This window comes from Betta splendens, chromosome 16 (genome assembly GCF_900634795.4).
Source record: "Betta splendens chromosome 16, fBetSpl5.4, whole genome shotgun sequence".
NCBI classification, from domain to species: Eukaryota; Metazoa; Chordata; class Actinopteri; order Anabantiformes; family Osphronemidae; genus Betta; species Betta splendens.
Window position 1 is genome coordinate 20,827,839 of NC_040896.2, and position 26,004 is coordinate 20,853,842.

At 46.9% G+C, this 26,004-nt stretch overlaps 3 protein-coding genes across 7 annotated transcripts; 1 reads left to right on the top strand and 2 right to left on the bottom strand.

Annotated features, from left to right (window-relative positions):
• Nucleotides 1–106: 106 nt before the first annotated feature.
• LOC114843259 (2-iminobutanoate/2-iminopropanoate deaminase-like) lies at nt 107–2,078 on the bottom strand. Of its 4 annotated transcripts, none has more exons than XM_029129641.3 (7): nt 1,953–2,078; nt 1,412–1,531; nt 1,089–1,194; nt 809–863; nt 663–731; nt 359–414; nt 107–257 (listed from the first exon to the last, which is right to left on the bottom strand). In XM_029129641.3, exons 2-7 carry the CDS (start codon nt 1,474–1,476, stop codon nt 201–203), a joined length of 408 nt encoding a protein of 135 aa, XP_028985474.1. In that variant the 5' UTR covers nt 1,477–1,531; nt 1,953–2,078; the 3' UTR covers nt 107–200. The 4 variants fall into 4 exon arrangements, with proteins under 4 accessions (XP_028985474.1, XP_028985473.1, XP_028985476.1 ...); XM_029129640.3 differs by having other exon boundaries at nt 1,029–1,194; XM_029129643.3 differs by lacking the exon at nt 1,953–2,078 and having other exon boundaries at nt 1,029–1,261; nt 1,412–1,537.
• On the top strand, nt 1,979–8,644 carry pop1 (POP1 homolog, ribonuclease P/MRP subunit). The gene is given in 17 exon segments (XM_029129634.2): nt 1,979–2,108; nt 2,289–2,418; nt 2,591–2,686; nt 2,774–2,949; nt 3,058–3,315; nt 3,420–3,507; nt 3,706–3,884; nt 3,992–4,269; nt 4,394–4,487; nt 4,586–4,694; nt 4,783–4,902; nt 5,475–5,596; nt 5,735–5,926; nt 6,008–6,162; nt 6,581–6,814; nt 7,455–7,896; nt 7,898–8,644. Coding segments are annotated over 16 exon segments (2,910 nt in total). The 5' UTR covers nt 1,979–2,108; nt 2,289–2,291; the 3' UTR covers nt 8,138–8,644.
• Nucleotides 8,645–9,172: 528 nt separating this feature from the next.
• Nucleotides 9,173–21,993, bottom strand: LOC114843477 (NIPA-like protein 2). 2 transcript variants are annotated; one of them, XM_041067753.1, is made up of 12 exons: nt 21,766–21,993; nt 21,143–21,220; nt 17,465–17,533; nt 16,563–16,731; nt 12,680–12,739; nt 12,329–12,450; nt 10,837–10,933; nt 10,573–10,708; nt 10,264–10,352; nt 9,876–9,939; nt 9,697–9,794; nt 9,173–9,510 (listed from the first exon to the last, which is right to left on the bottom strand). In XM_041067753.1, the coding sequence occupies exons 1-12, from the start codon at nt 21,838–21,840 to the stop codon at nt 9,404–9,406; spliced, it is 1,164 nt and encodes a 387-aa protein (XP_040923687.1). In that variant the 5' UTR covers nt 21,841–21,993; the 3' UTR covers nt 9,173–9,403. The 2 variants fall into 2 exon arrangements, with proteins under 2 accessions (XP_040923687.1, XP_028985888.1); XM_029130055.3 differs by lacking the exon at nt 21,143–21,220 and having other exon boundaries at nt 21,766–21,989.
• Nucleotides 21,994–26,004: the final 4,011 nt, after the last annotated feature.

Here is a 26,004-nt window from a genome sequence, read left to right on the forward strand (position 1 = left end):
TTTAATGAGGTAAAGTACAACCACACGTCTTAATTAAAATGTGTGTTTTTGTGCTTAGTTAAGTATTTTCCAGAGAAATTTTAAATCATATATATTAAAAAATATATTTAATATATTATTTATTTTATTTAATATATATAAAAATATATTAAATACGAGCAGAGGAGGTTCCAATTCCTGTATTGTCTCTAAAACACATGTCATGCATTGCTCAAAGGCCCCAAAACAGCAACTGCTTCGATCTCCACAAGTCCTCCCTGAAAAAAGTAGAGTCACAGAAAGTCAGAGATAGAAAAAATTGCTTTGCTTTGCCACAAGAATCTAAGCAAAGCAGCACAGTTCTTCAAAACACACTCACTCTGGGAAGAGCAGCGACTTGATAGGCAGCTCTGGCTGGATAGTTGGTCCTGAAGACTGGAGAATGAATGAAGAGTTTTAAATTTAGCTTTCAAGCAGGTTGCTCTGAGTTAAAATAAGGTTAAAATAAAGCAATACATAAAGAGACAATGATTGGGCATTGTTTGTGTTTCACAAACTAATCCTGGATGCTGCAGGTTGTCAGGAATCTGCTGACACCTAGTGGCAGAACCTGGACTGCACAGGTGGTGCATCTTGATCAGAGCAGGACATCATTGAAAATAAATGAACTCCATCACACTTACACTTTTTGTAAACGTCGTTGACATTAGTGAAGTCATTCATGTCAGCAAGGAGCACTGTGGTTTTCACAACTGCAAGACGCAGCGACAGGGTCAGTGCGTGCACAATAACACAATAAGAATAAGAATCAGTTCTAATGTTTGCTCACCGTTTTCATAACTGCATCCAGCAGCTTTAAGGATTTCACCCATGTTCACAAGAGCCTGGAAAAAGTGTGTTCATACACTAGATGTCACATTTACTTTAATTGGATTGTTAATAATTGCAATTTCTCTACCCATCACAAAGAAAGACATGTTTAAAGCATGTATTGATTGTCAGTCCTCAAACCAACTTTTAAAATAAAAAACAATCTAGGCTTAATATACCATAAGCCGTAAAACCCTCATTTTGGATGCTTGCTCATGGTTGGTTCTTTGAAGGGTCACCTGTCTGGTCTGCGCCTGCACGCCTCCCTGCACCAGCTGTCCACTGGAGGGGTCCATCCCCAGCTGTCCTGAGACGTACACCGTGCGGTCCACCACCACTGCCTGGCTGGAAGACGAGGTCCTGGTTTACTACAGCGTGGTTCACGTCCTCTGCTCGTTGCTAATGTTCTACACTTGGGTCAGCACCACGGTACAAACTAAGAGTTTGCGACATAATCGGGTAAACTTTGCAATGGACTCTGTCCCAACTCTCTCGGCCACGATCTGCTGTTAGAACGTTATTTGGACCGAGCTGCATCTGGACCCACTCCAGAACTCCTCACCTGTACGGGCCAATAGCAGCTGGAGCATTCGCGGTGCTGATGATCCTCCTGATCAGTGCAGCCATTTCACAGGACAACGCAGGCAAATCAAGACAGGTGTTGTTATAGTATAACTGCGAGCTGCAGACAGAAGGGAAAGAGGGCAAAGGATTACAAACAACGTCACAGCTGCCCTGCCGTAAATGACTGTGTAGACACGCAAACGGGGCCCCTCCTGCTTTCGGTTTTTATAGATGTTTTTGAGTTTTTGTAGCGAGAATTACTGCTCTAGACCGGGCTAACTTGAAAGATAAATCTCCATAATCACTAAATTTAGCTTAATGTGCTTTCGTTTAGTTAAGTCTGGGTTACGTTGGGTCATGGATAAATAAGTAACCACAACATAGAATAACAGCGACACAGAATAAATATCCAGGTATTATCTCTAAAATCCCGGCTTAATCTTTGGTTTTGTACACTATTAAAATGTTTTTCGTTCTATAACTTACAGCACATCGCCAGTGACTTATTTATTATAGATGAACACTAAACCGAAACAAACCTAGAATGTCGCCGTACCAGCCTTCGGGTTAACTCGGCTGTCTTCGTAAAACCACGTGACTTAGGCCATGCTTCGACTGTGCCTACATGAGGTAAACTCACATGCTGGCTAACTGCGAGAGGAGAGGACGCTAAAACGATCGTCTGACATACACTGGTGAATACATGCATATGGATTTGTACTTTATATTAATGATTGATTTTTATTGTTGCTCGTTACCGCAAGGTGAACACGTGAACTCTGTGACGTAGTCGGCCAGCTAACGTTAGCTAACAGGTAGGCACCTCAGTCAGCTGCCCTGGCGGCGCTATAAGTCTAGTTTTGTTTGTTTTGTAGAAAATGTCTGGCGCCAAAGTGAAGATGCGGGAGAAGAAGATGAGGAACCAGCCTCTCAGTGTGCAGTACCCGTCTGCTGCTATGGATGCAGGGAGCAGCACCCAGAATGGACGGGGCACCTCGACCACTGGTAATTACTTTCTCTCCTCTCTCTTGTTTTTGACGCTGACTCCACTGCGTGTCAGCCTGCATCCTGTATGCCACTGCTGTTTTTCACCTTGCATCTATGTTGTTCAGTTTTACACGTTATATCTATGATGACCATGATGATGATGTTCTGACTGACAGCTGTCTATTTACAGATAGACAGGGGCCTGCCCATCACAGGGGTGGATGGTTGCGTGGACACCAGAGAGACAGAGGGGGCTACGCTAAGGAAATGCCCAGACACCTGACCGGTAACAACAACAAGCAAAATTCCTGATGTGGTGCATCACACTATTACAAAAAAACAACAGTTAAGTTCATCCTCCGTTTTTACCAAGGTGGTTATTTTGCCAAGGCCAGGGCTGCAGAGGTGAGCGCTATGTTGAAAGCTGTTAAGAAGACAACAGGCAGCTGCCACGTGTTCGGAGCGCTGCCCAAACACATGAGGCGACGCTCCATGAGCCACAACATCAAGCGGCTTCCTCACAGACTGAGAGAAGTGGCCAGTAGAATGGTAAAATTCAGCATATGTGACATGTCTGTCAACAGTGTATGTGTCTTGTTTCAGGCACCAACTCTCCTTCACAGGCAACTAATACTTTCTTTTTCCTGCCACTTGTAGCGAGAAAAGAGCCTCCAGGCTGGAGCGAAGAAGAAGGAACAGACGAAGAGCAAGAGCCGCAAAGCACGGCGTCGGCACGGCAACCTGCTGCTGGAGTTTAACCGGCGTCAGAGGAAGAACAAGTGGCTGGAGACGCACATTTGGCATGCCAAGCGCTTCCACATGGTGAAAAAGTGGGGTTACTGCCTTGGGGATAGACCCACGTGTAAATGTTACCGCCCCTGCTACAGAGCCATGAGCAGCCACTGTTTGTTGCAGGTAACTGCAGAATGGAAGTGTCTACAATACTATTATGTCCATAACAAGTTTTGGGTTGTACTGAAGCAATAAAAGCAGCTCATACCTTCCTTTGCTTTTCTTAGGATCTCTCGTACTACTGCTGCATCGAGCTGCAAGGAGAGGAGGACAGGTTACTGGCATCTCTATCCCAACTAACAAGCAAGGAGACTGGTATGGAAGTTTGTCTTTTTATTAGCAAGTAAAATACCATAAAGTTCCAGAGTAGATCTACTTGAGCGTGTTGAGTCTAATTGAATCATATGTCATATTTCATAGTGGCAAAACTATCAGTTGGCATACTTAAATGTTAAATATACCTCCTAGATTTTGAAATCTGATCTCGGTCTGTGTGTTTTTCTATGGTTTCAGGTCCCACATTTTCGGCAGCGCTGTGCGTATCGGGGCGTAGACAGGGCAGCGTGGTGATGTACAGAGCCGAACGTTATCCCTCACAGGCCCTGGGCCCTGTCAGCTTTCTCTGGAGACCCCGTAAGCAAGGCTCTACACACAGACAGCTGTGGATCTGGGCTCATCCCACTATGAAACAGGTATGAAGATGTTTAATGTGGTTGTTGTTGAATAATGGAAAAGTGAGTGTGTGTAGAGTTCCATTTTAGTTACACAAGTCAGTGATGTTTTTTTATGCTCCTTTTAGGAACTTCTCTCTGAATTACAAACTGTATGCCAGTGCTTCGAGGCTGTGGTCACACCAGTTGTGCCAGTGGTATTGCCGCCCACAAAGGTTGTTTCCACCCTGGAACTGGAACTTAAAGCTGATGAGACCCCCGAGGCCACACAGGTACCCAGGGCTAAAAGAAAGCGCAGCTGTAAGGATGTTGCTGAACCTCCCGCTAAGAAGATCCTGGGGGATGGAACCAGGTCCCCCTCTACCCCCATCAGCTGGAAGTCCAGCTCAACAGGAATAGTCATAAAGTTAGTGTAGTTCAAGTGATTCAGACACACATTGGGCCAAAGTGATGATTTTCTGTGCGGATGGTGGTGATTGTTTTATTTCCAGTGTGTGTATTTGTGTATTTGACTCATGGACCTATTGCAGTGATCTCACCATGGAGATTGTGCGCTATCGCCTGATTGGACCACATTCCCATTCTGTGCTGACTGAAACCTTGGATGCTGCTACAGACTGCAATGTAAGGCTGCACTGTTGTCAACACAAAGTAAAAAAACAAACATGCAGATATGTTTTCCTTTCATTCCAAAGATGTTTTTTTTTCTCATCACTTTTAAGGAAATCACCAAATCCCATCCCTCCTCCCTCTGGTGGCCTGAGCACTGCAAAGACGAGAGCAAGATGACTCTGCACCAACAGCAAACAGACATCTTTCACACACTGAAAGGTCTGTTGTTTATTTCTCCTCAGTGTCTTCCATTACTCATTTTTGCCACATACCACTTTCTCTAACCACACGTTTTGAATTCATCCAGGCATCTATTCATCTGCAGAGCTCCCCTCAGGCACTGTACTGGGCCTGACTGTAGATGACCCCAGGCTGACTTTACCCACAAAGAAGGTTAAAGCTTTGCCCTGTGTGAAGAAGGCACAAGGTAAAATCTGACCTACCACACAGATGGAGGGGGTAGTTTGTCCACAGGTACAGATTGTTTGAAGGCAATAACAATGATGAGTCATTAAACCCTAGACTTGAACCAATAAGTAATGGTTGTGCTACTATCATTTATTTTGTAATATAGACTTGTATAGTAATAAACGTGGAACCAGTCTGTTTTTGTTTTGCCTGGACCTTGGGTTGTGTGAGTGAGTACACATCTGGTTCTGTGCTCCGGGGGGGCCTCTGCCTGGCCATGCAGATGTTCCAGGTTCGAATCCTGGCAGGACCCTGTATTCCATACACACCCTCTGTCTCTGGCATTGGCTGATTCACTGGCTGTAAGGTTTTGTTTCAAAGATCTTCTGGGTTACTTTCAAATATAGTCTCTTAGTTCTTCATTATAATGTGAAGTCAGATCTATCACTGCTAATTATTTCACTTATTTAGTTGTAATAAGTTAAGAATTTTTTTTTTTATGTTGTTATTATTTGGTGCAAGTGTCTCTCCCTTGGTATGGATTTGTACTGTAGTATAGCATGCCATGTGTTTTTTTTGCGCTTTCTCCAGAGGTAGATGAAGAAAAGAGGAGGGAGCTGATGTTGCGTGGCGCACCAGAGGACTGCTGTCAGAGTTTCCTGTGGGAACAGTCTGTGCGGGACAACGTCACTGAAAACAAGATATCAGAGCAGGTAGCATATTTCTGTTCTACCAGAGTTGTTGAATTATGTGTTCCACGAGTGTTTTTATTGCTTTTGAAGTCCTCCCTTACCTCCTCATCTTATACCAACAGCTTTTATTTACTTCCCATTTTTCATGTATGCCTACAGGAGCTGAACCGCATGAGGAGCGAGGTGCTGGTGCCGGGCACCCGGCTGCGCCCCACTCCCCTGCAGGGCCGAGTCCCCGTCCTACTGGTTCACCAGCCTGGCAAACAAGTGGGACATGAGATGAGCTCCTGGGGGGCTGGCTGGGACCTGCTGCTACCTAAAGGCTGGGGCATGGCCTTCTGGGTCCCATTGGTACGTAGCATGGTCTGTTAAGAACTTGATTAAATTCAACAGGATGTAGCTGTTTAGGGGACTCATTTCTCCCTCTGGCAGGTATACAGAGGCGTTCGCATTGGTGGTCTAAACATGAGTCTGAAACACTCTCAGAATAAAGGAGCACCCCACTTCCCTCATGATTACCCAGACTGCCAAGCAGGCGTTCGTTTCCAGGAGGAGCAGGAGGCTGAGCTTCTCAACAAGTTCAAAAGGTCAGCTGCAAAAAAACCCCAATAATGTTTAAAAAGTCAAGCCAGCATCGTTACAATGTAGGCACAGTATCTTGTGTATATTATCTTATGTCAGTCTACTGAAACATAGCTTCCATAATTAATATCATCTGTCAAAACTTCACCATCAGGTGATACTTGTTCTTTGTGCAGTCATCTATGAAAAGACAATATGTACTATACCCATAGTCCGAGTAAGTGGAGAGTTTGTCTGTGAATTAGGTTCTGTTTCAGGGAAGCAATTCAAAGCTCTGACCCTGATGATTTTCATTATGCAGATGAGATGGTAATAAAACTCATCCTATTCTATCTGCTGCTCTGTGCTCATGATTTGTTGCACAAATTGGCAGAGGTGCCCCAGCAGTTTGACAAAGAATTGACCTTGTGACCCCTTCTGCAGGCGCCCGCCCGCCAAAAGGACCAATTATATCAAACATGGCTGTCTGGCCCCGTTCCGTTGCCCATGGCAACAGCTGGTTGAAGAGTGGGAGCTTATCACAAAGGAAGGAAGAGAGGAGAGGAAAGGAGACAGCCAGACCCCAAATGTAACGGGCAGTGACACAATTACTGAGGAGATGACTTCACCTCCAGATATCGGCGTAACAAAACCTCCGAGCCACTTCACTGTGCTGAGGTAAGTGGTTTGTTTTACGTCTCCTCTAATCTTGTTTATGATTTGCACTGAAGATTTATTGTTTTTTTGTTCTGTTCTATTCTGTTCCACTATGTTTTGTGAAAACAAACACATTTAAATTGCACAACCAGCCAGACGCTGCAAATCTGAGTCACACCTAACAATATTAAATGCTGTTGACTTTTAAAGGTCCCCTGAGCAAAAATTTTTTTGAGGAATTGGGCTGCAATCATCACTTGCGTCTTTTCTCATTTTTCTAATAAGACACTCCAGTACAGCTTTTGACAGTCTTAATGCATGGGGCTTTCTCCATCAGCCTCCCCTTTGCCATAATGTCTCTGCTGAGAATACCCAAAGTACAGTGAGCTTTAAATTGCTGCAATACATCACAGAGATTAGCAGTTGGGACGGGTTAGATCTGTCCTCCATAAAAGCATCACACACGCTTTGAGTAATGACTGAGTTTATGAGAAGAAAAAAAAAGGATTAATTTTCACTGCACATTGGCTGCCTTTTGTTTTCAGTTCTAGAGTTTAGAGAAACATTCAACAAAACGAAATGTCTCACAGGGCGCCTAATAGGGTCAGTGAAAATACAGAATTTCCTAGTTATAAATGTTTGTTGGCTCTTTTGTTCCTAGGAACCAAAAGTCTCTGAGGATCCTCTCCCTTTGGTGCAGGCCCTCCACATCTAAAGGACAGAGACTGTGCCGCGTCAGAGATGTTGCGCCGCTCGACTCCTCAGCTGTGACAGCGTTTCTCTCGGCGCACACCATGAGCCTCGTGTGGGTCCGTCTGTCACTGCTGTCGAAGGGCAAACCGGAGCTACATGGCATGATCTGTGCACCGGTTGTAGAAGACCTGAAGCTGCTGGGCAAAAAGGTGGACATCCAGGGCCCCCAGGAGCCGCCACACAAAAACCATGTTAAAAGCCTAATAAAGCGCAAGAAGACGGGCTCCAAGAAAGCAGCTCCATCCTCTAAGACTGAGGGTAAAGGATCAGACAACGCTACTGAACCAGACCCCGCTGCTGCAGCTGAAGGCCTGAAAACATCCCCTGAGTCCTCCACAGATGCCACCCTTTGGGCTGTGGCCGGATCCTCTGCCTAGCATCACCTCTCACTGCTCCCGTGTGACACTAGGCTGGGTCACACAGGGCGACTTCTCCCTGTCTGCAGGCTGCGGGGAGGCTCTGGGGTTCGTCAGTGTTGCCGGCCTCCTCCACACGCTTCTCAGCCAGCCGAAGGAACACAGAGGAGTGCTGCTATTGCGCAACCCCACCTCCCTTCATTACCGCTTTGTTAAAATCAACATAGAGGTCTGAGAAATCTAAGATGAACTGCAGAAGGACTTGGATTAAGTTCTGCGGTAATGGAGAAAGAGCAATACAACTTTAATCCTGCATAGATAGAGACGCCATATGCAATTATTGCACATTATTCTTCAATTAATGGACTGACGGCGATCCTGTGCCTTTATTGTGTCATTTAATGCTAAATACAATCGAGCTGGACATTAGTGTGGAATTTTAAACTTTTAGTTGTGTATAAATTATCTTGGGAAGGGACATGCTCACTAATTCAGTTGAATAGGGTTGGTTGTATTTCTTTCCCAAAACAGATCAGGTAAATGATGGGCATCAATAAAAGCCTTGTTTTCAGTTAGAATTATTGGGAATGTTGCAGTTTCCTAAAAGAAGTAACCGAGGTCATTTTATATTTATGTTGTTATGATCATAACTGGGTCTTCACTTTAGAAAGTTGAGCTTCTGTTAAATTCCACAGCAGTAAATGGTTTGAACATCAGCTAATAAAATGCTAATTGCACTCGACAGACACTCCCTGTGTGGTCAATGACAATCACATGGTTTAATCTCTGGCTTCAAAACACGTCTTGGCCCTTAAAAGTAAAATTGCACTGAACCGATAACATTCAGTGTTTTTATAGTCGCACTGGATTGAGCAGTGGTTTCCCACACATCCCATAATGTGTAGGTGGCAGATAAAGAGTTCCGTTGCCTGGCAACACTAAAGTTTGGTAGCAGTTCAGCATCTAATCGGAGGTTTATTTGAGGTAAAGATGGGTGGGCAGGCCGAGCGTTTGTGATGCGTCAAGTTGTTTCACACACCCAAAACCTCCTGAAACACAAACGTACGAGCAAAGGAAGCGCCTGGAACTGAGACGCCACACGCAAAGGCTTACACGGTAAATTCACATCACGCTAATTAACGTGACACGTAACAATGTCATCTTTAAGCTTCACAGTAGATGGCAGTAGTGCGCTTGTGTTTGGGACAAGCCTGAGATCAACTAGGGTTCGCCCTTGTTTATTGACAAGTGATCACATGTAGACAACACATTAACATTATTGATCTTTTATTAGACCTTCGTCACAACAGCCTTCTATACAAAACACTGCTAGTAAGTCACGCTTTCTCCTCCTGTGCTAAAGAATCCTTGTAACAACTTTAAATCCGGCTTGGACTGCTGCCTGCCACTCCGCTCTATACATAGATACTACTGAAGGACCTGGAAGACACAGACACACACAAACCCACTGGAAGCACAGTTCCAACAGATGGAGCTTGTCCTATGAATCGTCTGCTTGGCCGGCTCTGTTGCACATGAGTTTGGCTGCCAGCGATCCATATGTCTGAGTCTTTTCCTCAGGCTGCACTTTGTCTGTGTGCCTTCTCCCTGTGAACACAGACAACACGGCTCATTAGACGTTAGAACCCCGCTGCTGGAGCTGCAGACGTTAGCGGTCAGACACATCCAGGGTCATCGGCCGCCGATTCCTGCCGTCGCTGCTCTGTGCCCAGTATAAATGGGTCATCACCAGCCCACTTTGTTGGGAGGCTAATTAAAAGTTGGAGAACTTACCAGGGATCCTGTCCATTGCAATGAAATTGCGGTCCTGCTGCTTTATTTTTGGCCTGTTTCGTGCTATCAGGAAAACTCCAAGGAAAGACAGAAGACAACTAGGAAGAAATAAAACACCCTGTTACAGCTTATGTCACTTTTCAATAACATGCAGTCAATGTATGTTCTTGACCACTGACCCGAACAGGAACATAAAAATGTTAAGTAGAGCCAAGCCTTCAAATTCCTGGTAAAACACGATCCCTGCAAATGAGAAAATGACAAAAGATTAAAGTTACACAAATTAACACATGCAGAATTAAAATGATCCAATTTATTGGATCAACATAATCAATGCCGAAAAACTAAACCAGTACGAATTCTAATGTAACAAATGTAATACATAAGCTTGACGATGAGCTGCTAATAGTCATGTCAAACGATGCTGCATTAGTTTGTTGACAATCATCTGTCTTTTCATACACAGTTCTTTCTGGAAACCAGAATTTTAGGTTCTCACCAGTCAGTGTGGGTCTAAACGCACAGAACACGTTTACAATGCGAGACCTGGCTTTTCTGTTGACATACCTGCGACAATGGCGCTTGCAGTGAAAAACACAAAGTTTATAGGCACCACCTCTGTTGCATCAAACATTTTCATTGCCTGATTGAGAAATCTGTAAAGAGACACAAAAACGTGTAGAGACACACACAGAGATACCTATTTTTCCATCATGATACTACAGGGGGCTACAGATGCAATGCCCCCACCACGCACACAGTTACTGGAGCTGGAGGGACTAAATTAAATGTAGCCTGTGGTGAGAGGAATTCTACCAATAAGAGTCAGAATGGGAGAAAACAGATGCAGTGTATAAAGAGAAATCCTTGACTAACTTGATCTGGAAGGCGCAGGAGGTGACCATGACAACAACCATGACGTAGAAGATGGGGTAGATGAGCTGGAGCTGACCCTTTATGGTTTCTGTGATCATCCCTGACACAGCTTTGACTGAGATCACCGTCAAAGAGGCTGCAGCGGCACAGAAAGGAAACGCCCTGGTTTTAGAGGTAACCAGGCAACAAGCAACCTCGGACCACCTAAAACAGCTTAATCCTTAACCTCCAGCCTCAGCGAGGCGGCCTCAGGTTTATTCATACCGAGTAGGGCCACCAGCAGCATCACCACGACGATGTGCTTCACATTCCTCCTCTTGTACAGATAGAGCAGGATGCAGAAGGCGACCACCTCTACAAACTGGAGGAGGAGGAGGAGGAGTGGAGTTAGGCCAGTCGTTAACGCAGGCTCCACGTCCTGAAACTTTGCACCAAAGGTCCTGACAGGATTCGCTGGGCCGTTTTATCCACACAACACAGTGGCGCACGCAGACGGCAGACTTTAATAGAAACAAATGACCGTGGCAGAAGAATGAAATGAATTTCTGGGCTTTAATGAGAGGGGCCCGGGGCTGTCCTTGGGAGTTCAGGGATCGCTGATATAAAAGCAGAGTTCTAACGCATGACCATCAGAAGGGGGGTGACCTCCAAATGTCTCTAAATCACCCCCGCGTCTATTTAAACGCGCCGAGCAGAGCGCTTATTTCAAGGTTTCATTAATCTTTTCACAAGTGGATTTAGAAGGACCTGAGTCATCCGTGATGCACAACAGTACGCGCTGAATGAAGCAGAGTGTGTTCAGATGAAACCGCTTGATGACAGCGTGACCTCTGCAAATGATGACTAGACAGTGATGGATATTTCATTTTCCTCTGATTAATCACAACCTACAAGCAGTCGCTCATTGTTCCTCCACAAACTACCTCAGCTTCAAGATCTGTCTGTTTATTGACTCAACTGTATTTAGCATCTGGGCAAACATCGCCACGGAGTGTCTGTGAGGCCACAGCCCTTTTATTTTTTCCACATTTGCATGAGCTCAGGCTGAGGAGAGCGCTGGGAGACGTGGATGAGAGTGTTGCTGTGCCCTGAATAATGATGGCCCCGTTCTCTATCACGCCGCTCGCCAGCAGCCCAGCAAGCTCCTTCAGCCCCGCTCCGTTTGCTGGGATGTGCACAAACCAGCTGTAACGGAGGTTCGCTGCCGACGCGCATCTGAGGGTCGTGACTGCGTTTTCACAGGCGACGCTCCCCCCTTTGTCGTCCGTCTACTGTAGACGGTAGGTTCTTTCCCCACTGGGACGTGTTTTCACACTCCGCACTAACATTTACATTTTTCGCGATAAGTAGCTTTCGTGAAAATCACTTTGTTGCCGCTCTGCACTTTGCTCTGAATCCATCGCTATGGCAACAGTGATGTTTATGCCGTCCCTGCCTGAGGCTAAAAAGGAGTAGGAGAGCACATGGGTAAGTGTTAATGCACCCGCAGACCAATAGGTGGGGGCAGTATTTGTTTATTTCATTGTGCCGAGTGCAAAAACACACAGATCACAGGTCGCCGTTCTAGACGAGCTGTGGAACGAAGGCGCTCACTTAACCACCAGCACACGCTGACTGGCGTTTCACTGGCACGCTGCTGAAAGCCTCCGAGCGGCTCCATGGTTACATGTACAGCTCTGGGTATTTTTAGTGGTAAACCGTGCAGTATTATTATTAGAATGGCGCTCGAACAGGAGCGTTTGTAAGAGTTACGTACGAGGTAAAGCAGGAAGTGCCAGCTCATGGCGTAATACTGCACCAGATGGGCCGTGATGTGTGTGGTTGTGTGCGGGGCGAAGGTCACCAGCAGATAGGTTCCTGTTATTGCCAGGCTGCCACCTGTTGCACAAAGACACAACAAGCCCACGAGCAGTGAAGGTTTCCAGCATGGAGCTGCTTATGACAACGTTCAGAGTCGTGTCGTTGAGGCTGCGCTTTGGGAGAAACACTGATTTCAGCCATTTGTCTTCACGCCGACGCTGTGAAGTCGGTTTGATGATTCTGAAGTCCCAGCAGCAACCTGAGAGGACGTATTAGATGCTGTGGTCCCAGCGGAGCCGGTACTTACCAACGATGTCAGACGCCCGCACCGTCTCCTTGAGGAAGAGCACGGATATGATGGCGCTGGCTGGGAACACAAGACAGAGCCCTGTTTGTTCCAGGTTGTACACGTTCATGGTCCAAAACATCACCCACCTAAAAGCTACACAGACAAAACCTCCAAGTTTGACTAAAATGCTCTGAAACAGAAATGATGAGGACTTATTCATCTTCATTATGGCTCAATGCTGACAGAAACCTCCTCTAGCACTTTATAACTAGGATAGGAATTCCAGCCCATCATTCCAACTCCACCCGCACCCCAGACAAGGACTCGACTATGGTGAAGGTCCAGTAAACCCAGCAGCAGCTCAAACTCAGCCTGGCGCCACACCTCTTTACATCTCTTTATCCAATAGAGTCCTGTTTCTTGGCGATGGCGTGCGGCCTTTGATGTGCCGCTGTGTGAGCAGGAGCCTTTCTTTGATGATGAAGGCCACCACGATGACGAGCGCCCACAGCAGCAGAAGAAGCCAGTTCAGCGACAGACAGAGATCTGAGGAGCCCTGTTGACATCTGTACTTTCCGTTTTCTGACTGATTTCTTCACTTTTTGACAAGATGAAATAACTTTCGTGGCCACTGATTTAAGAGCCGTGAGCCTGATGCCAGGAAGTGTGTTTAGATCAAACAACGCGAGAGCTCAAACCTTCAGCCACCTCCATCTTTACAGGTTACAGAATATTTTACTGATGTGAGCACTTGGATTAATATGTGGTTAGATAAACATGGGTTGGACACGGTTTAACTGTGGAATGAACTGACTTGTTCTGTGTCCGTCACCAGTCTGATATCATGACGATTAAAAAACATGAACAGTGACTTTAACTCCAACCTCATATTAGGCATCGATTACTTTTTATGCACATGTTGGTTTAATCAAGAGCAGGATCTGATACTTGACTAGATATTGACTTTATAAGAGATAATTACATCAGCAATGTTGCCAACACATTGAACCGCTGGCTATAAACATGTTTACTGCAGTTGGATGAGGGGTAATCAGATTTTACCAGGTGGCGTGAAATGCGAGTACATCTAATAAGTAAGTATTATAGTACAACACACAGGCTGTGTCCAATATCAGTGATGCAATACACATATAAAGTTTAGTTGCAACCTGCACACACACACACACACACACACACACACACACACACACACACACACACACACACACACACACACACACACACACACACACACACACACACACACACACACCTTACTGATCAGTGCGATTAAATCTGTCTGCATGCCAAGATGAATGGGACTCATTAGAACTTCATAACACCAGCATGAAATTACAGCATGACCGTATCCCATGCCACATTTTTCATGAACACATTAATCAGCATCACTGTCAAAAGCTCTGACGACGAGGAAAAATCAGTTTCACATGAGCCGGGCCTCAGATTAGTGTCCTTAGTGTCACACATACACACACAGGGAGTAGAACGTCCGACGGGAAGTTTATAGAAACACGCGGGACACACGGTGGCTGTTGGGTGTTCAGTGTTCAGGAGTTCAGTGTTGCTTCCGGTTCTGGAGCGATGCTCTGAGCTCATAGACGTACAGTATTTCTGGAGTCAGACGAAAGAACAGGTCACGGCACTGAAGCAGAGACACGGTGACTGAAAAAACGCTGTGCCAGCGTCAGGAACAGATTAGCTCCAGAGCATGAACAGCCCAATAGGGACACATAGGGACAGGGGACAGAGCCCTGCAGCCTGGAAGAGGGCAGAGCCATTCAAAGTTAGCTTCTCTGCCACTTACACCCCGGGATGTGGGATCCTTTCAGGCAGCGGAGGATGGATGTGCACGGTGCCGCGGGGACACTGCTTCCAAATGGGAAGTTTTTAAAGACTCTCGTTGGTGTTCTGATGAAACAGACAGTTGTTAAATATTTCATACTGCGAGCATGTTCTCACACACATTTAGGACTCCGCCGTTGCCTCTGGGACCGTCTGGATCCGATGGGTAACCATAGCAACTCCATACAAAAGCCAGATTCTGGTGGCTGGATAAAAACGAAACACGCGGGGGTCCGCGGTGACAGAGACCCCAGGGGTCCGCGGTGACGAAGACCCCGGGGGTCCGTGGCCGTGGCGGGTCCTCCTGCTCACGGAGGGCCGCGAGGGCGTCGGATTGGCCCGCGCCCTCCGCGCGCCGCTTCTCAGACATAGCGCAGTAATGAGGACCTCCCCGGGGGGAAGCGCGTCGCGTCAAACGCCACTCCATCACTCGCCTCTGACGGATGAAAGCAGAGGGAGTCCGGCAGCGGCGCTTAAATGGAGCACTGCCGGAGAAGCATCAGAAAGCATTTGAGGAATGGTTTCAGGCTGTGGAAGGTGACGCGTGAGACAAACTAAACTTAATGGAACCCCGACAACCATGATGTGACACCTGACGTACACTCCTCTATCACAACCAAAGAGCTGTGGGAACATAGATGCTGATGCAGCGTAAGGATCAGATTTCAGACCCCCCCTCCTCCATACAGCAGCATTTGAGATGATACTGTCATTTCTAATGGAGACCAGTGAGCTCCGTGTATGGGGACAGTGGTAATTGCTCTCCACGGGCCCTCAGAGTGACAAGTGGATGACAGCGGCATCATCAGCTCTCCTCTCCTCTCCTGTCCTTCCCCTCTTCTCTTACACTGCAGCCGCCTGTCGTCGTATTCCATCCATGTCTCCTGTTCTGGCTGCCCGGGCGCCTGCCTCACCCACCGCCTCCCGCCGCGAGCCTGGAAAACGGGCCCAGCAGGACGGCTGTGTGTCGGCCGTGCGTGCGAGTCAGCGTGAGGAGTCACGACAACAGGCAGCAATGCACCCTCTGCTCCGCTTACTCACTCTGCAAAGGCCAGACTGGTCCACAGCTGGAAGCGGCTTCCTCTCCTTCACCTCACCTTTACTGAACCCGAGCGCAGATGCAGCAATCAGTGACAGCAGTGACTGTTAATAGAGTTACACACATCTGCTTTAGTGGTAGCACTTCATAATGTAATTGCTGATTACATGTAAAACTGCCATGAACAGGGGGTACAGCCTATTCAAACTATTCCTCCCCCTGCGAGACGTGACCATAGGAAAACACTGGGAGTCGGGCCAATAACTGTCATTACATCCATGACTGGCCGCCACCTCCAGCACAGCGGGAGGTAAGAAGTGAACCGCTTCGGTATTTAACCTGTGTTTAGAGCGCAGCAGCTGTCAGGCGGAGCAGCCGGAGCAGGGGCTGCTTTGATTGGACAATGAATCCAGTCCAGTTCACAGCTTTAGTTCACGCTCTGCACTGTGAAAATCGGGGAGCGGGACGCGTGGTCAGAAATGATCAACAATACCATCACAGATGGCTGCTGGTTGCCGCGGGCTACCGCTGGTTCCTTTTTTAATTAATTACTTAATTCTTAAGGTAAATTATTGTTTTTTCATAACATTTAACAGCTATTATTGATGCTATTGTAGTTGTAGTGGTTAGAAGTCTTGGCTGAAGGTTGGAAGAAGGTTCTGGCTTCACGCATGCAAGCAGCCAAAATAGAGAGATGATGATTATTATTATGAATGAAATGAAAACAGACTGCTGGCCTTAAACATGACTCTGTGTATTTACTGGAGTGGTCAAACACGCCAGTCTCTTTATGCAACCCTACCTAAAATGTTGTAGCTCCCATGGATTTTCCTAACTTTCTCACACACTCAAAATGATTTAGTATTAAGTAAATACTGCACAGATGAAAAAAAAAAAAAAAACTTCACATGACAGCGCTGCCTGTCGTTCCCTGAGGATCCGACCTCTCCCCCAGCCTTCATGCATGGTTAATGTACAAGGGGGGGGGGGTGCACTTACCCATGACAGACACGCAGCCCAGTGGTGCTATGAGGGATGCCGGGGCGAAGCCGTAGGCGGCGAAATTCCCCAGTTCCCCAATGCCCATGAGCAGCACACCGCACCACCACATCAGGGACGTGTAGTAGGGCCTGGAGCCACGCTGGGACTGACGGACGTGGGCATATTTCTGTCACACACAGTGAAACAGGAGCCTGAGGCATCATTCGGATTAAGTGGCTCCAATTACCAAAGAGCTGCTGGACTCACGCACGCTCACACAGATTTTAATAACTCATAGCCAAATTCACAATGCGTAGACGCTATAATAGGAGCTAATGGAGCATCACACTGGCTGTTGTTGCAACTCCAAAAATAACGCGCTGCTGCTTCGCATTACGTCGCAGAAGAAACATGACACCAATTAAGGCAAATCAATGAGGTGGGAAGCTGTACAAGGATATGCAAATGTGTAGTTCATAGTCACCAGGTCTATGGAATGAGAGCTCACACTGGGAAGCCTCCGCCTCCCAGTGGCCCCAGTGTGACTATGAGGCCTCTCAGACTCAGATGATGTGGTGTAGCTTCCAAATGTCAGGCACTAGCAGCTCAAACCACTGCTTCCACCTGAAACTGCCTTTCAGGGCAACAGGAAGCGCATAGTGAACACTTTGGAGCACTTTAAATTAGATATAAATCAAATAAATATTATTCAAGTCACCAAACAGAGCGTGTTCTGCAACGTGTAGCACAACGCGAGCACGTCAGCACATCACACGTTCACTCATCAGCTACACTTGCACCAGGAACTCGGAAGCGTTTGCTAAAACGAGAGGCGACTGTCAGGAGGCAGGGGGAGGCGGTGCAGGCGGCGAGGCGGGCGGGAGGCTGCTGAGCGTCAGCTGGATTCCAGCGTTCCCCACCTGGATGTTGAGCGAAATGCTGATGAGGACGTTCCCGCATATGGAGATGACGATTCCCAGGAGATAGGTCTGTGGAAACAAGCCGACACGCGAGAGGATTAGGCGACGCTCTACTTGTCACACAACCGTTCCAAACAACCCATGATGCACTCTGGATGCATTCCGCACAGCTGCCACATCTGCCGTTGCCATGACAACCACGGAGGGCATTGTTCCGTTCATTGTTCCGTGTGTGACTATCTTTATCTTTATGTTTTGTTGACAGTTTAAAAGTAATGGTAGTTAAGACTTAGTTGCAATGTATGTGTGTGTGTGTGTGTGTGTGTGTGTGTGTGTGTGTGTGTGTGTGTGTGTGTGTGTGTGTGTGTGTGGTTTTTAGAAACAGGGGTTTCTAAATATATTAACGTTTGAAGACTCACACACACGTGCTAAGGACAAAACACACACTTGATCCACGTGAGTGTGGCTCTGGTGCATGTCTGTATGTAGCTGTGTGGAGGAATGAAGGTCCCAGTCAGAATAAGTTTAGCTTGTGTGTGTGTGTGGTTTCATCACGGTGCTGCAGATGGCTTCTTTTTTTCTACTGCTCTTGCTTATTTCTAGTTGTTCTTGAGCGTTCAGTGACGCAAGTGGCAGATAAAACACTGGCAAACTACTTGCTAGCTGTTAAAACATTCATCTGGGCCAAACTGTAGCGCCCGATATCATAAGATTTGTGTCCTTTGAATTTCGGAAACAGCTTTCACAAGGTCACAGGAGAAAACACGGGTGTTCAAGCAACGCAAGGATAAAGGAGATGTGATCTAGTGCGCTCACTGATGTGTTTCTGTGATGTGCCCATCCCCCACAAGCCTGGAAAATTATTACCAAGGAGAAATTTAATTTTAGGCCATAAACATACCGGTGGCTGTGGGCGGACAAAGTTTACAAAGAAATGAAAGCTCACAGCGGGGGAGGAACATGAATGATGAAACCCTCAAGAAAGAAACTCAATCACTAAAACAAGTGAGGGCTGAGCACAAGGCGAGTGCTTATCCCTTGAAAGAACGTTATGAGAGTGAGACTGATGAGAGGCAAAACAAAGGGATGAGAGGTAAGGAAAGGGGGAGGGGGGGAGATGGGGGATGATGGGAAGGCACTGGATTAGGGTCAATAACAGTGAGCTCACAGCGTTGTGGACACGCGATACCAAAATCGATCGTGTGTAAATGAATTCCTCTGCTCTGCTAATAATCACACAGAGCAGAGGCTCTGTGCGATTATTACACATCATCAGGGAAAATATCAAAGAGCATCTCTGCTCTGAGAAAAAGGTAGAGGTGTGATTCCTGAAGTCGTTAGGGCCCGAAGCCCATTGTGTGGAGGAGGAAAACATCAGTGAACGGATAACGGAGCATGAAACATCTGACGTATTAGTGACTTTATCAGGTAACAATAAGCATTGTTTGTACTTCACACACAAACAGTCATTTGATGATGTTTAACAACCCTCTGCTTTCATTGGCGCCTGCCAAGCATGACCACACTCCATGGAACCACATTAACGTTCGCTCCCGGGATGTTACTCAATACCCGATAAAACTGCAGCAATAAAAGATCAGTTCCCTTCCAGATAATCAGTGTAAGCGCAAACAGAAGCCCTCGAAAAGCAAAGACGGCCGAACATCACCGACAACAATTACTGTGACGTTTCCAGCGAGGGGCCTTGAGTTACATCAGAACCTCAGCATCCTGAAAATGGAAGAGCTGATAGAACCTGTGTCCTACAGTTCAGTCCCACATCTGAGCTGCTTCTGGTGTTTCCCTGAAAACAAGCGGTTTGATGCACCGTCCTGCAGTCAGAGACGAGACGATGGAGCAGCTCTACCCTGTGAACACTTTAAGCCTCTACCTCGCCTTCACCCTCTGCTCCTCGTTCTCCTGCTCGCGTCTGACCATCGCCCCTCTCTCCTACCCGCCCCGACGCTGCACCGGAGGTAAACAGGATTCGGAGCGATGACGGCGGTCTGTCAAAGGCAAGGGGCATTTAGGCCCCGATGGGCGGCGCGCTGACAGGATTCCAAGGGGACTGATATTATGTGGAGGTAAATGTGTGTGGGCGCGTGGCGATAGGCTCATCCTCAGAAAAGGCTGAGTGGGGCTGACTGTGTATTAGAGGACCGCTGCTCTGGTGCTAGTAATGATCAGACGGACTGCTTCTTGCTCCGGTCCGGCTGGGCTCTGCTCACTAAAGCCGGATCAATAAGCTCGTGGAGCTTTGCAGGACAGAGTGCTGCTTTGGTGCGACGGAGCCCACAAAGAGGCTGCTGATTAACACCGAGCTGCTCCTCAGTCGCCTGAGAGACAGAGAAACAGGCGGGGCTTCGTCTCACCTGCCGCTGGGGGGCTTTGCATCAGGCCAAGCACGCCAGGAAGTGAATTCGGCACAATTACAGGAAATTGTTCTTTTGGTTGGTTTGTTTGTTTGTTGCGACATTGCGGGCGAAAAGAGAGGGAGAGCGCGAGCGTTTGTCGCAGCAGGAGTCAAGTAGCTCACTCAGACGGCAGGAGCCTAATGCTCACAGAGGGAGACGAATCCACGGAGGCTGAGACAGGAAATGAGAGAGAGAGAGAGAGAGAGGGAGAGGGGGAGAGAGAGAGAGAGAGAGAGAGAGAGAGAGAGAGAGAGAGAGAGAGAGAGAGAGAGGGGGGAGAGAGAGAGAGAGAGAGAGAGAGAGAGAGAGAGAGAGAGAGAGCAAACAGAGGCCACTACGCTGGGAGTGCCTTTGGTTTGTTGGCTTACTTAGCAAACATCACGCACTACAAATATTGTGTGAAGGAAAAGCAGGACACAACACAATGCTCCCCGTGCTGCACTGTCCTGGTGCGTTTAAGGTCGCCTGTGGCAACGAGATGCTGGCTTCACTGGCAGCTAATTAGCAAACCCAGCCCGGGTTCTGAGCGTGTGCAGTTTGTCAGCTTGTGTACGAGACACAATGCTTATTCACATGCAGCAACACTAATATGACAGAGAAAAGTACAAAAAGGTTCTAGCGCACAAAAAAGTAGCATCAGTGATTTGCCTCATCAAGTTCATTTGAGTTTCTGGTGATCTCATTGCTCCAAGGCACCTGTTGGATCAGTCACTACTTTAGGGCCATGGAGATGACGGCTCCAACCCTCCTCATCCTCCCTGCCAGGACGCTAACCCACAGACGGACGGACACACAGCACGGCCCATTGTGTCCCTGGACAATGGAGATCTGTCCCTCTCTGATGGGCTGACCTCTGGGAGAAGCCCTTCAGTTTCTGCTCGTAGGTGGTGGCTGGTATGAGGCATGAGCACCAGGCGTGTCTCTTAAACCATCATAGGGCCACAGTCTTAGATTGAACTAGTTGCCAGGTTTGACTCCGGGTATAAATTCTGACCCTAAAAGAACAATCCTTCAAATTGAAATTGGCCCGAGCGCATTGGACCAGCTTACTTCCTGCAGCAGCCATGTTTGCAGTCACACCAATGCAAAGACGCTCTGAGAGGCAGCACACTGTGAGACAGGCCCATATTGTCCCCTGGAAGCACGGATGTTCCCTAGGACAGTGAGTAACAGGACAGAGGAGGAGCTGGGACCATCAGCCAGTTGTTCGGGACTCTTACAGTAGAACTATTCTCTCGCAACCCACCCGTGAGCCATTACTCACGCCTCTGATTCCTCTTCTGTTACTCTCTCTCTCTCTCTCTCCATCCTCCTGGTGATGAAACACGGCATGATGAGAGGACTGCAGACATGGGGAGAGGGGCACGAGGGAAATGTGCAGAGTAAGAGTGCAGGCGACGGGCACGCAAACAGCTGCACATCAGTGACCGCACATCTAAGGCACACTTTGCATGAGTCCAACGGACGCACGCACGCTCCACGCAGAGAGTCCGCGTCACAGAGTCAAACGCTCCAACGAAAGACGTCGCGTTCAGCACAACGATCCCAGTTCTGACAGGTGCCAACAGCGATAGATCTCTGAGCTGCCTGAGCTTCCTCATCTGCACTGAGTGCTCATTACGCAGAGAGCTTTACGGACTCAAGTCTTATCTGAGCTTTTTTTTAAAGTCTAACTCTCCTCCTGGGGTGTTTGGGAAGTAAAGCTTCTGAGTTGTAGTAAAGCTGACAGCTGTCACGCGCAGCTTGATTCCTATTCCACACTGCATGAAATGAATATGCTGCCTCCATTTTACATAAAAACATAAATACTTTAATAAAGGCAGTTCAACACGTGTCTATTGTCTCTAAACAGACTGGGCATTTGATGTGAAAGTTAAACAAACTAACCTGAAATGGGTTTTCCAGGATCTCAGCCCGAAGAGCCTGAGCCGTGCTCGTCTGTGGGGAGCTTGAATTCGCCATGTTTTTATGCAACAAGAAATTTAAAAGTCCCTCTGGAGCAGAACTCCAACTCTGTTCACATCTTCGTCCGACGCCGTAACCTCATCCCAGCCCGTGCATCCCACGCTCCCGTCGTCTCGGAAGAAAAGTTCCTCATTGTTGTCAAGCGGAACCGGAGTTTGTGAGGATTTCAAGTGCATCCGGGAAAACTGGGAAAACGGAGTTTCCCGAATAAAGACATGGGGGCGTGAGGTTTGTGGGTTTATTTTAATGAATGGGTTACATTTAATTGTTTAAACTATCACTGGTGAGATTGCTAGAAATAAAATTTCTCTCCATCAGCTACTATGACACACGACATTACAAGATGCACTTCAAGACAGCACGTGGGGACAGGTAGCCACAGGTGTAGCTGTGCTCTTAGCAATGACTCAGAAAAAGTAATTGAACCAGTCATGAGTCCGCCCAGTAGCGGTGTGTGTCCAACAACTCCAATAACATTGACCCAACATTTGTAAGGGTTCTGGGTGATGTAGCCGCTCATATATTACTATGATGAGCAATGGGCAAAAATCTCCTGAAGAACCACATCCAACCCCCTTCCCACGTCACTATGAAGGCTCTTGGCCCTTTAGTTCACGTGCTACATGCTATAAGCTATGCTGTGAGACACCTTAATAACTAAACACAGAGGAGGTGTGTGTGCGTGCACTCGCAGTGAAGTTCAGGTGCCATTGCTGCAGATGTTGAACCAGATTCCACCTACTGGCTGGTAATGACACACATCTTGCTGACCGCTTATTAGGCTGCTTCCCACCAGGCAACAGGTGTTAAATGTGAATGAATGTGTAAATGTCTCTCACCCCCTCCAATGTTTTAGCCTCTGGAAACCTCATCACAGGAAAGATGGATCGTCATTAATAAGCAATGCCAAACTCAGATGACCACGAACAGAAGACGGCGTCTGATCTCCATTCAGGATGGGCTCAGCTGTTCCCTTATCAAAGACATGAAGTAAAATAGATGAGTGTGTTGTCTTTTATGGGATCTCCATGATCCAGCTTTTCTTTTGATGAATGCATGAATGCTTATTTGTTCTAGTGTTCTCGACATGAATTCAATTATCTTCTGCAGATGGGACCGCTGCTCTCATTCAAATATAAACAGCCCTTTTCACACACACACACACACACACACACACACACACACACACACACACACACACACACACACACACACACACACACACACACACACACACACACACACACACACACACACACACACACACTGGTATGACAGCAGAGCTATAGAACGGCTATGTCAGACTGACTGCATATATCTACTGATACGTCAATACTGATGGGAAATACATTTTTCAAATATAATTGATCAGCTGTTAGTGGCTGAAAGGACACGAGCACTGGCTTCCTGCCACAGGACAAAGACAAGCTTCTGGTAACTCTAACCTGTCCATGAGCTGGCACAAGCTCCAACATTGCTCCCCCTGACACAATCAGCCTTCAGGACGATGGACCATTAGCTATTATTGATCTAATGCTCCAGATAGCCCACAGGCATGGTGGTGACAATAAAGTGCAGCAGCTTTAAGTCCTGAAGTGAGAAAATTCATTACTTCTGGTTCACAAATCCTAAAGGCAGTCAGCTTCTACTCCCTAGCTCGTTTCCCATCCATCCATCCATCCATCCATCCATCCATCCATCCATCCATCCATCCATCCATCCATCCATCCATCCATCCATCCATCCATCCATCCATCCATTAACAGCATCCTCTGTCAGAATCAGTCAGACTAACTCACACTAACTAGTGAAGCTGAAGGAAACAGTGGTCCAGCTATCTACTGGCTGTCAAAGCTTTAAGACGAAACCCAGAAATAACCTGTAGCCTCGCAGATGCAGTGCCACAGTAGCTTCTTTGTGTGGGTAGACTCTACCTTTACTGAACGGGATTGTTCTAATTATTGTCACAGAGCCGTCTGTATTTAGGTCACCCTGTTGCTGCTGTTACACATCGCTGCCTGACATCAAAGCCAATTAGTGCTCATCACCACGAGCACGGATTCCAGTCACACGGACAGTGGAGGAAGGATGTGTTAATGTGCCGCATGCATTATTACTGCACCGCGGCCGGCTTTAGCCGTGACAGCTGGGATTCGGGGAGTCGGCGTCTCCGCTCTGCGCCCGCGTTCCTGCGGCTGCTGCCTCTTCCCTTATAATCAGAGCTCATTTGATGTGATTAAGGGGGAAAAGAAGATGAACGAAACGCCATTTCATTTCATATGTCAGAATATGGCGAACAAATATATTGGCTTTATTTCCTCTCTTCAAAGGCTGCTGGTTTATGCTACAGTGCTGGGAGCCATTTGAGGAGAGCGCTTTGAGTGACAGCTTTGCTCATGGACTCAGGGTTGTGGCATTTTCTCACCAGGGATGCTCCACGTGCCACACACGTGTTCCCAGTCAAGGAGAAAGACGTTGACCCCTCACCCCTAGGGGGGAGAGATCCTGGGCGATTGAAGATGACTGAGGCAGCATAAAAGAGGCAGCAGATGTGCAGAAGACAGTACAGCAGCGTATAAAATATTAAGAGACGCAGTAATAGAGCTTTGGATTTGAGGAATGCTCTTTTTCAACTAAGTGACAATTCTCCCACAGATTTGGCACAGAGCGGCGAACCGCTTACCAAGCCGCGCTCCTTTCATGGACGCTATGCACAGATGTCAGATTTCTCACTGGCCTATGTCCCCAACACGAAACAGCTGATCCGCTGAAATGAAGGACGGTCACTTATTGAGAAACAGCTTTAGGCAGACGTCAGGTTGCCTCTGTAACAACCAGAGTCTATGAGACGTCCCTCCCAGCTATTCTCAAACTAAACACAATGTGAATGTGTGCATTTTAACTAATGCTAATTATTCTTACACAGCAAATATAGTAAAGAAATACAAAAAAGTGGAACATACACAAAAAATATATGCAAATCCAGTCTATCCAGAGATGTGAGAAAGTGCGAAAGTAAGAAAAATGAGAAGACTAAGAGATAAACTGAGTCAGGAAGAGAATGAGGACCAACAGATTTAGTCGGCACAAAATGCTCCTACACACGCAACTCGAGCACCGCAGGGTTTGAAGGAGAGAGGAGAGATATTTGCATCCTCCGTTTACTCTCATCCAGTCTTTATCTACGCCTTCCCCTATCTCTCACCCACAGAAAGTCATCCGGACTCTTTAACAGAGATAAAGGAGTCAAGTGAATGTCTCTCCTCGTCTGTGTGGATATGATTATAGACGAGATATTTCAGACTGAAATGAAATATTTTTCAAAACTGATGGGTTTGTTTTTCTGGAAGCCATACAATACATTTCAGTACATTTTCGGCCCAACACACGAAAAAACTGTTCTCAAGTTCATTAAAAACCATTTCACTGGAATGTGCTGTACAGGTCATATGGATTTAGTTTCCAGCTGAGCTCTGAACTATGCAGTCAGTGTACGAGTCGCAGTATTTGATATGAAATGATTTATTATATTCCCTGGGCAAACACGATAGCTTGTTTCCTCTGAGGTCAGAGCTTAAAATTGATGCCACAGAACATTTCAGTGCTGATACCAGCATTTATTATCCACTCTTCAGCTGTCAGGGCTGAGACGCTATAAAAAAGTTGTCTGTTATTTTATGATTATGCTTATACTGCGGCAGGTTCTGTCAACATCTAAGGATACGAGACGTCAGGAACTACATAACAATGAAGTGTAGCCCAGCACAAGATGGTTTAAAAATGATTAGGACATTCTGAGATTTTACATTTAAATAAAATAAATATACAATTCTGTGGTTATAGACAAAGCGATCAGGAGCTGGACCTCCTACATGCTGTAGCTGAGAGGAGGATGCTGTTCCAACTCCTCTCTATCCTAGACACGTCCCACCCCCTACAGAGTGTGTGGCTGGACAGAGGAGCACCTTCAGCCATAGGTTGATCAGTATTAGGTGCTTCACAGAACGCCACCGGAGATCCTTCCTACTGGTGCCATCAGTCTGTACAACTCCTCCTCTGTCTGTAGGAGTCCACCTGTATCTGTGTAGTATAGTACATGTGTATATGTACATATGTACATAGAAAGTAATTTATGTGAGTAAGAATGTGTGTGTATGTGTC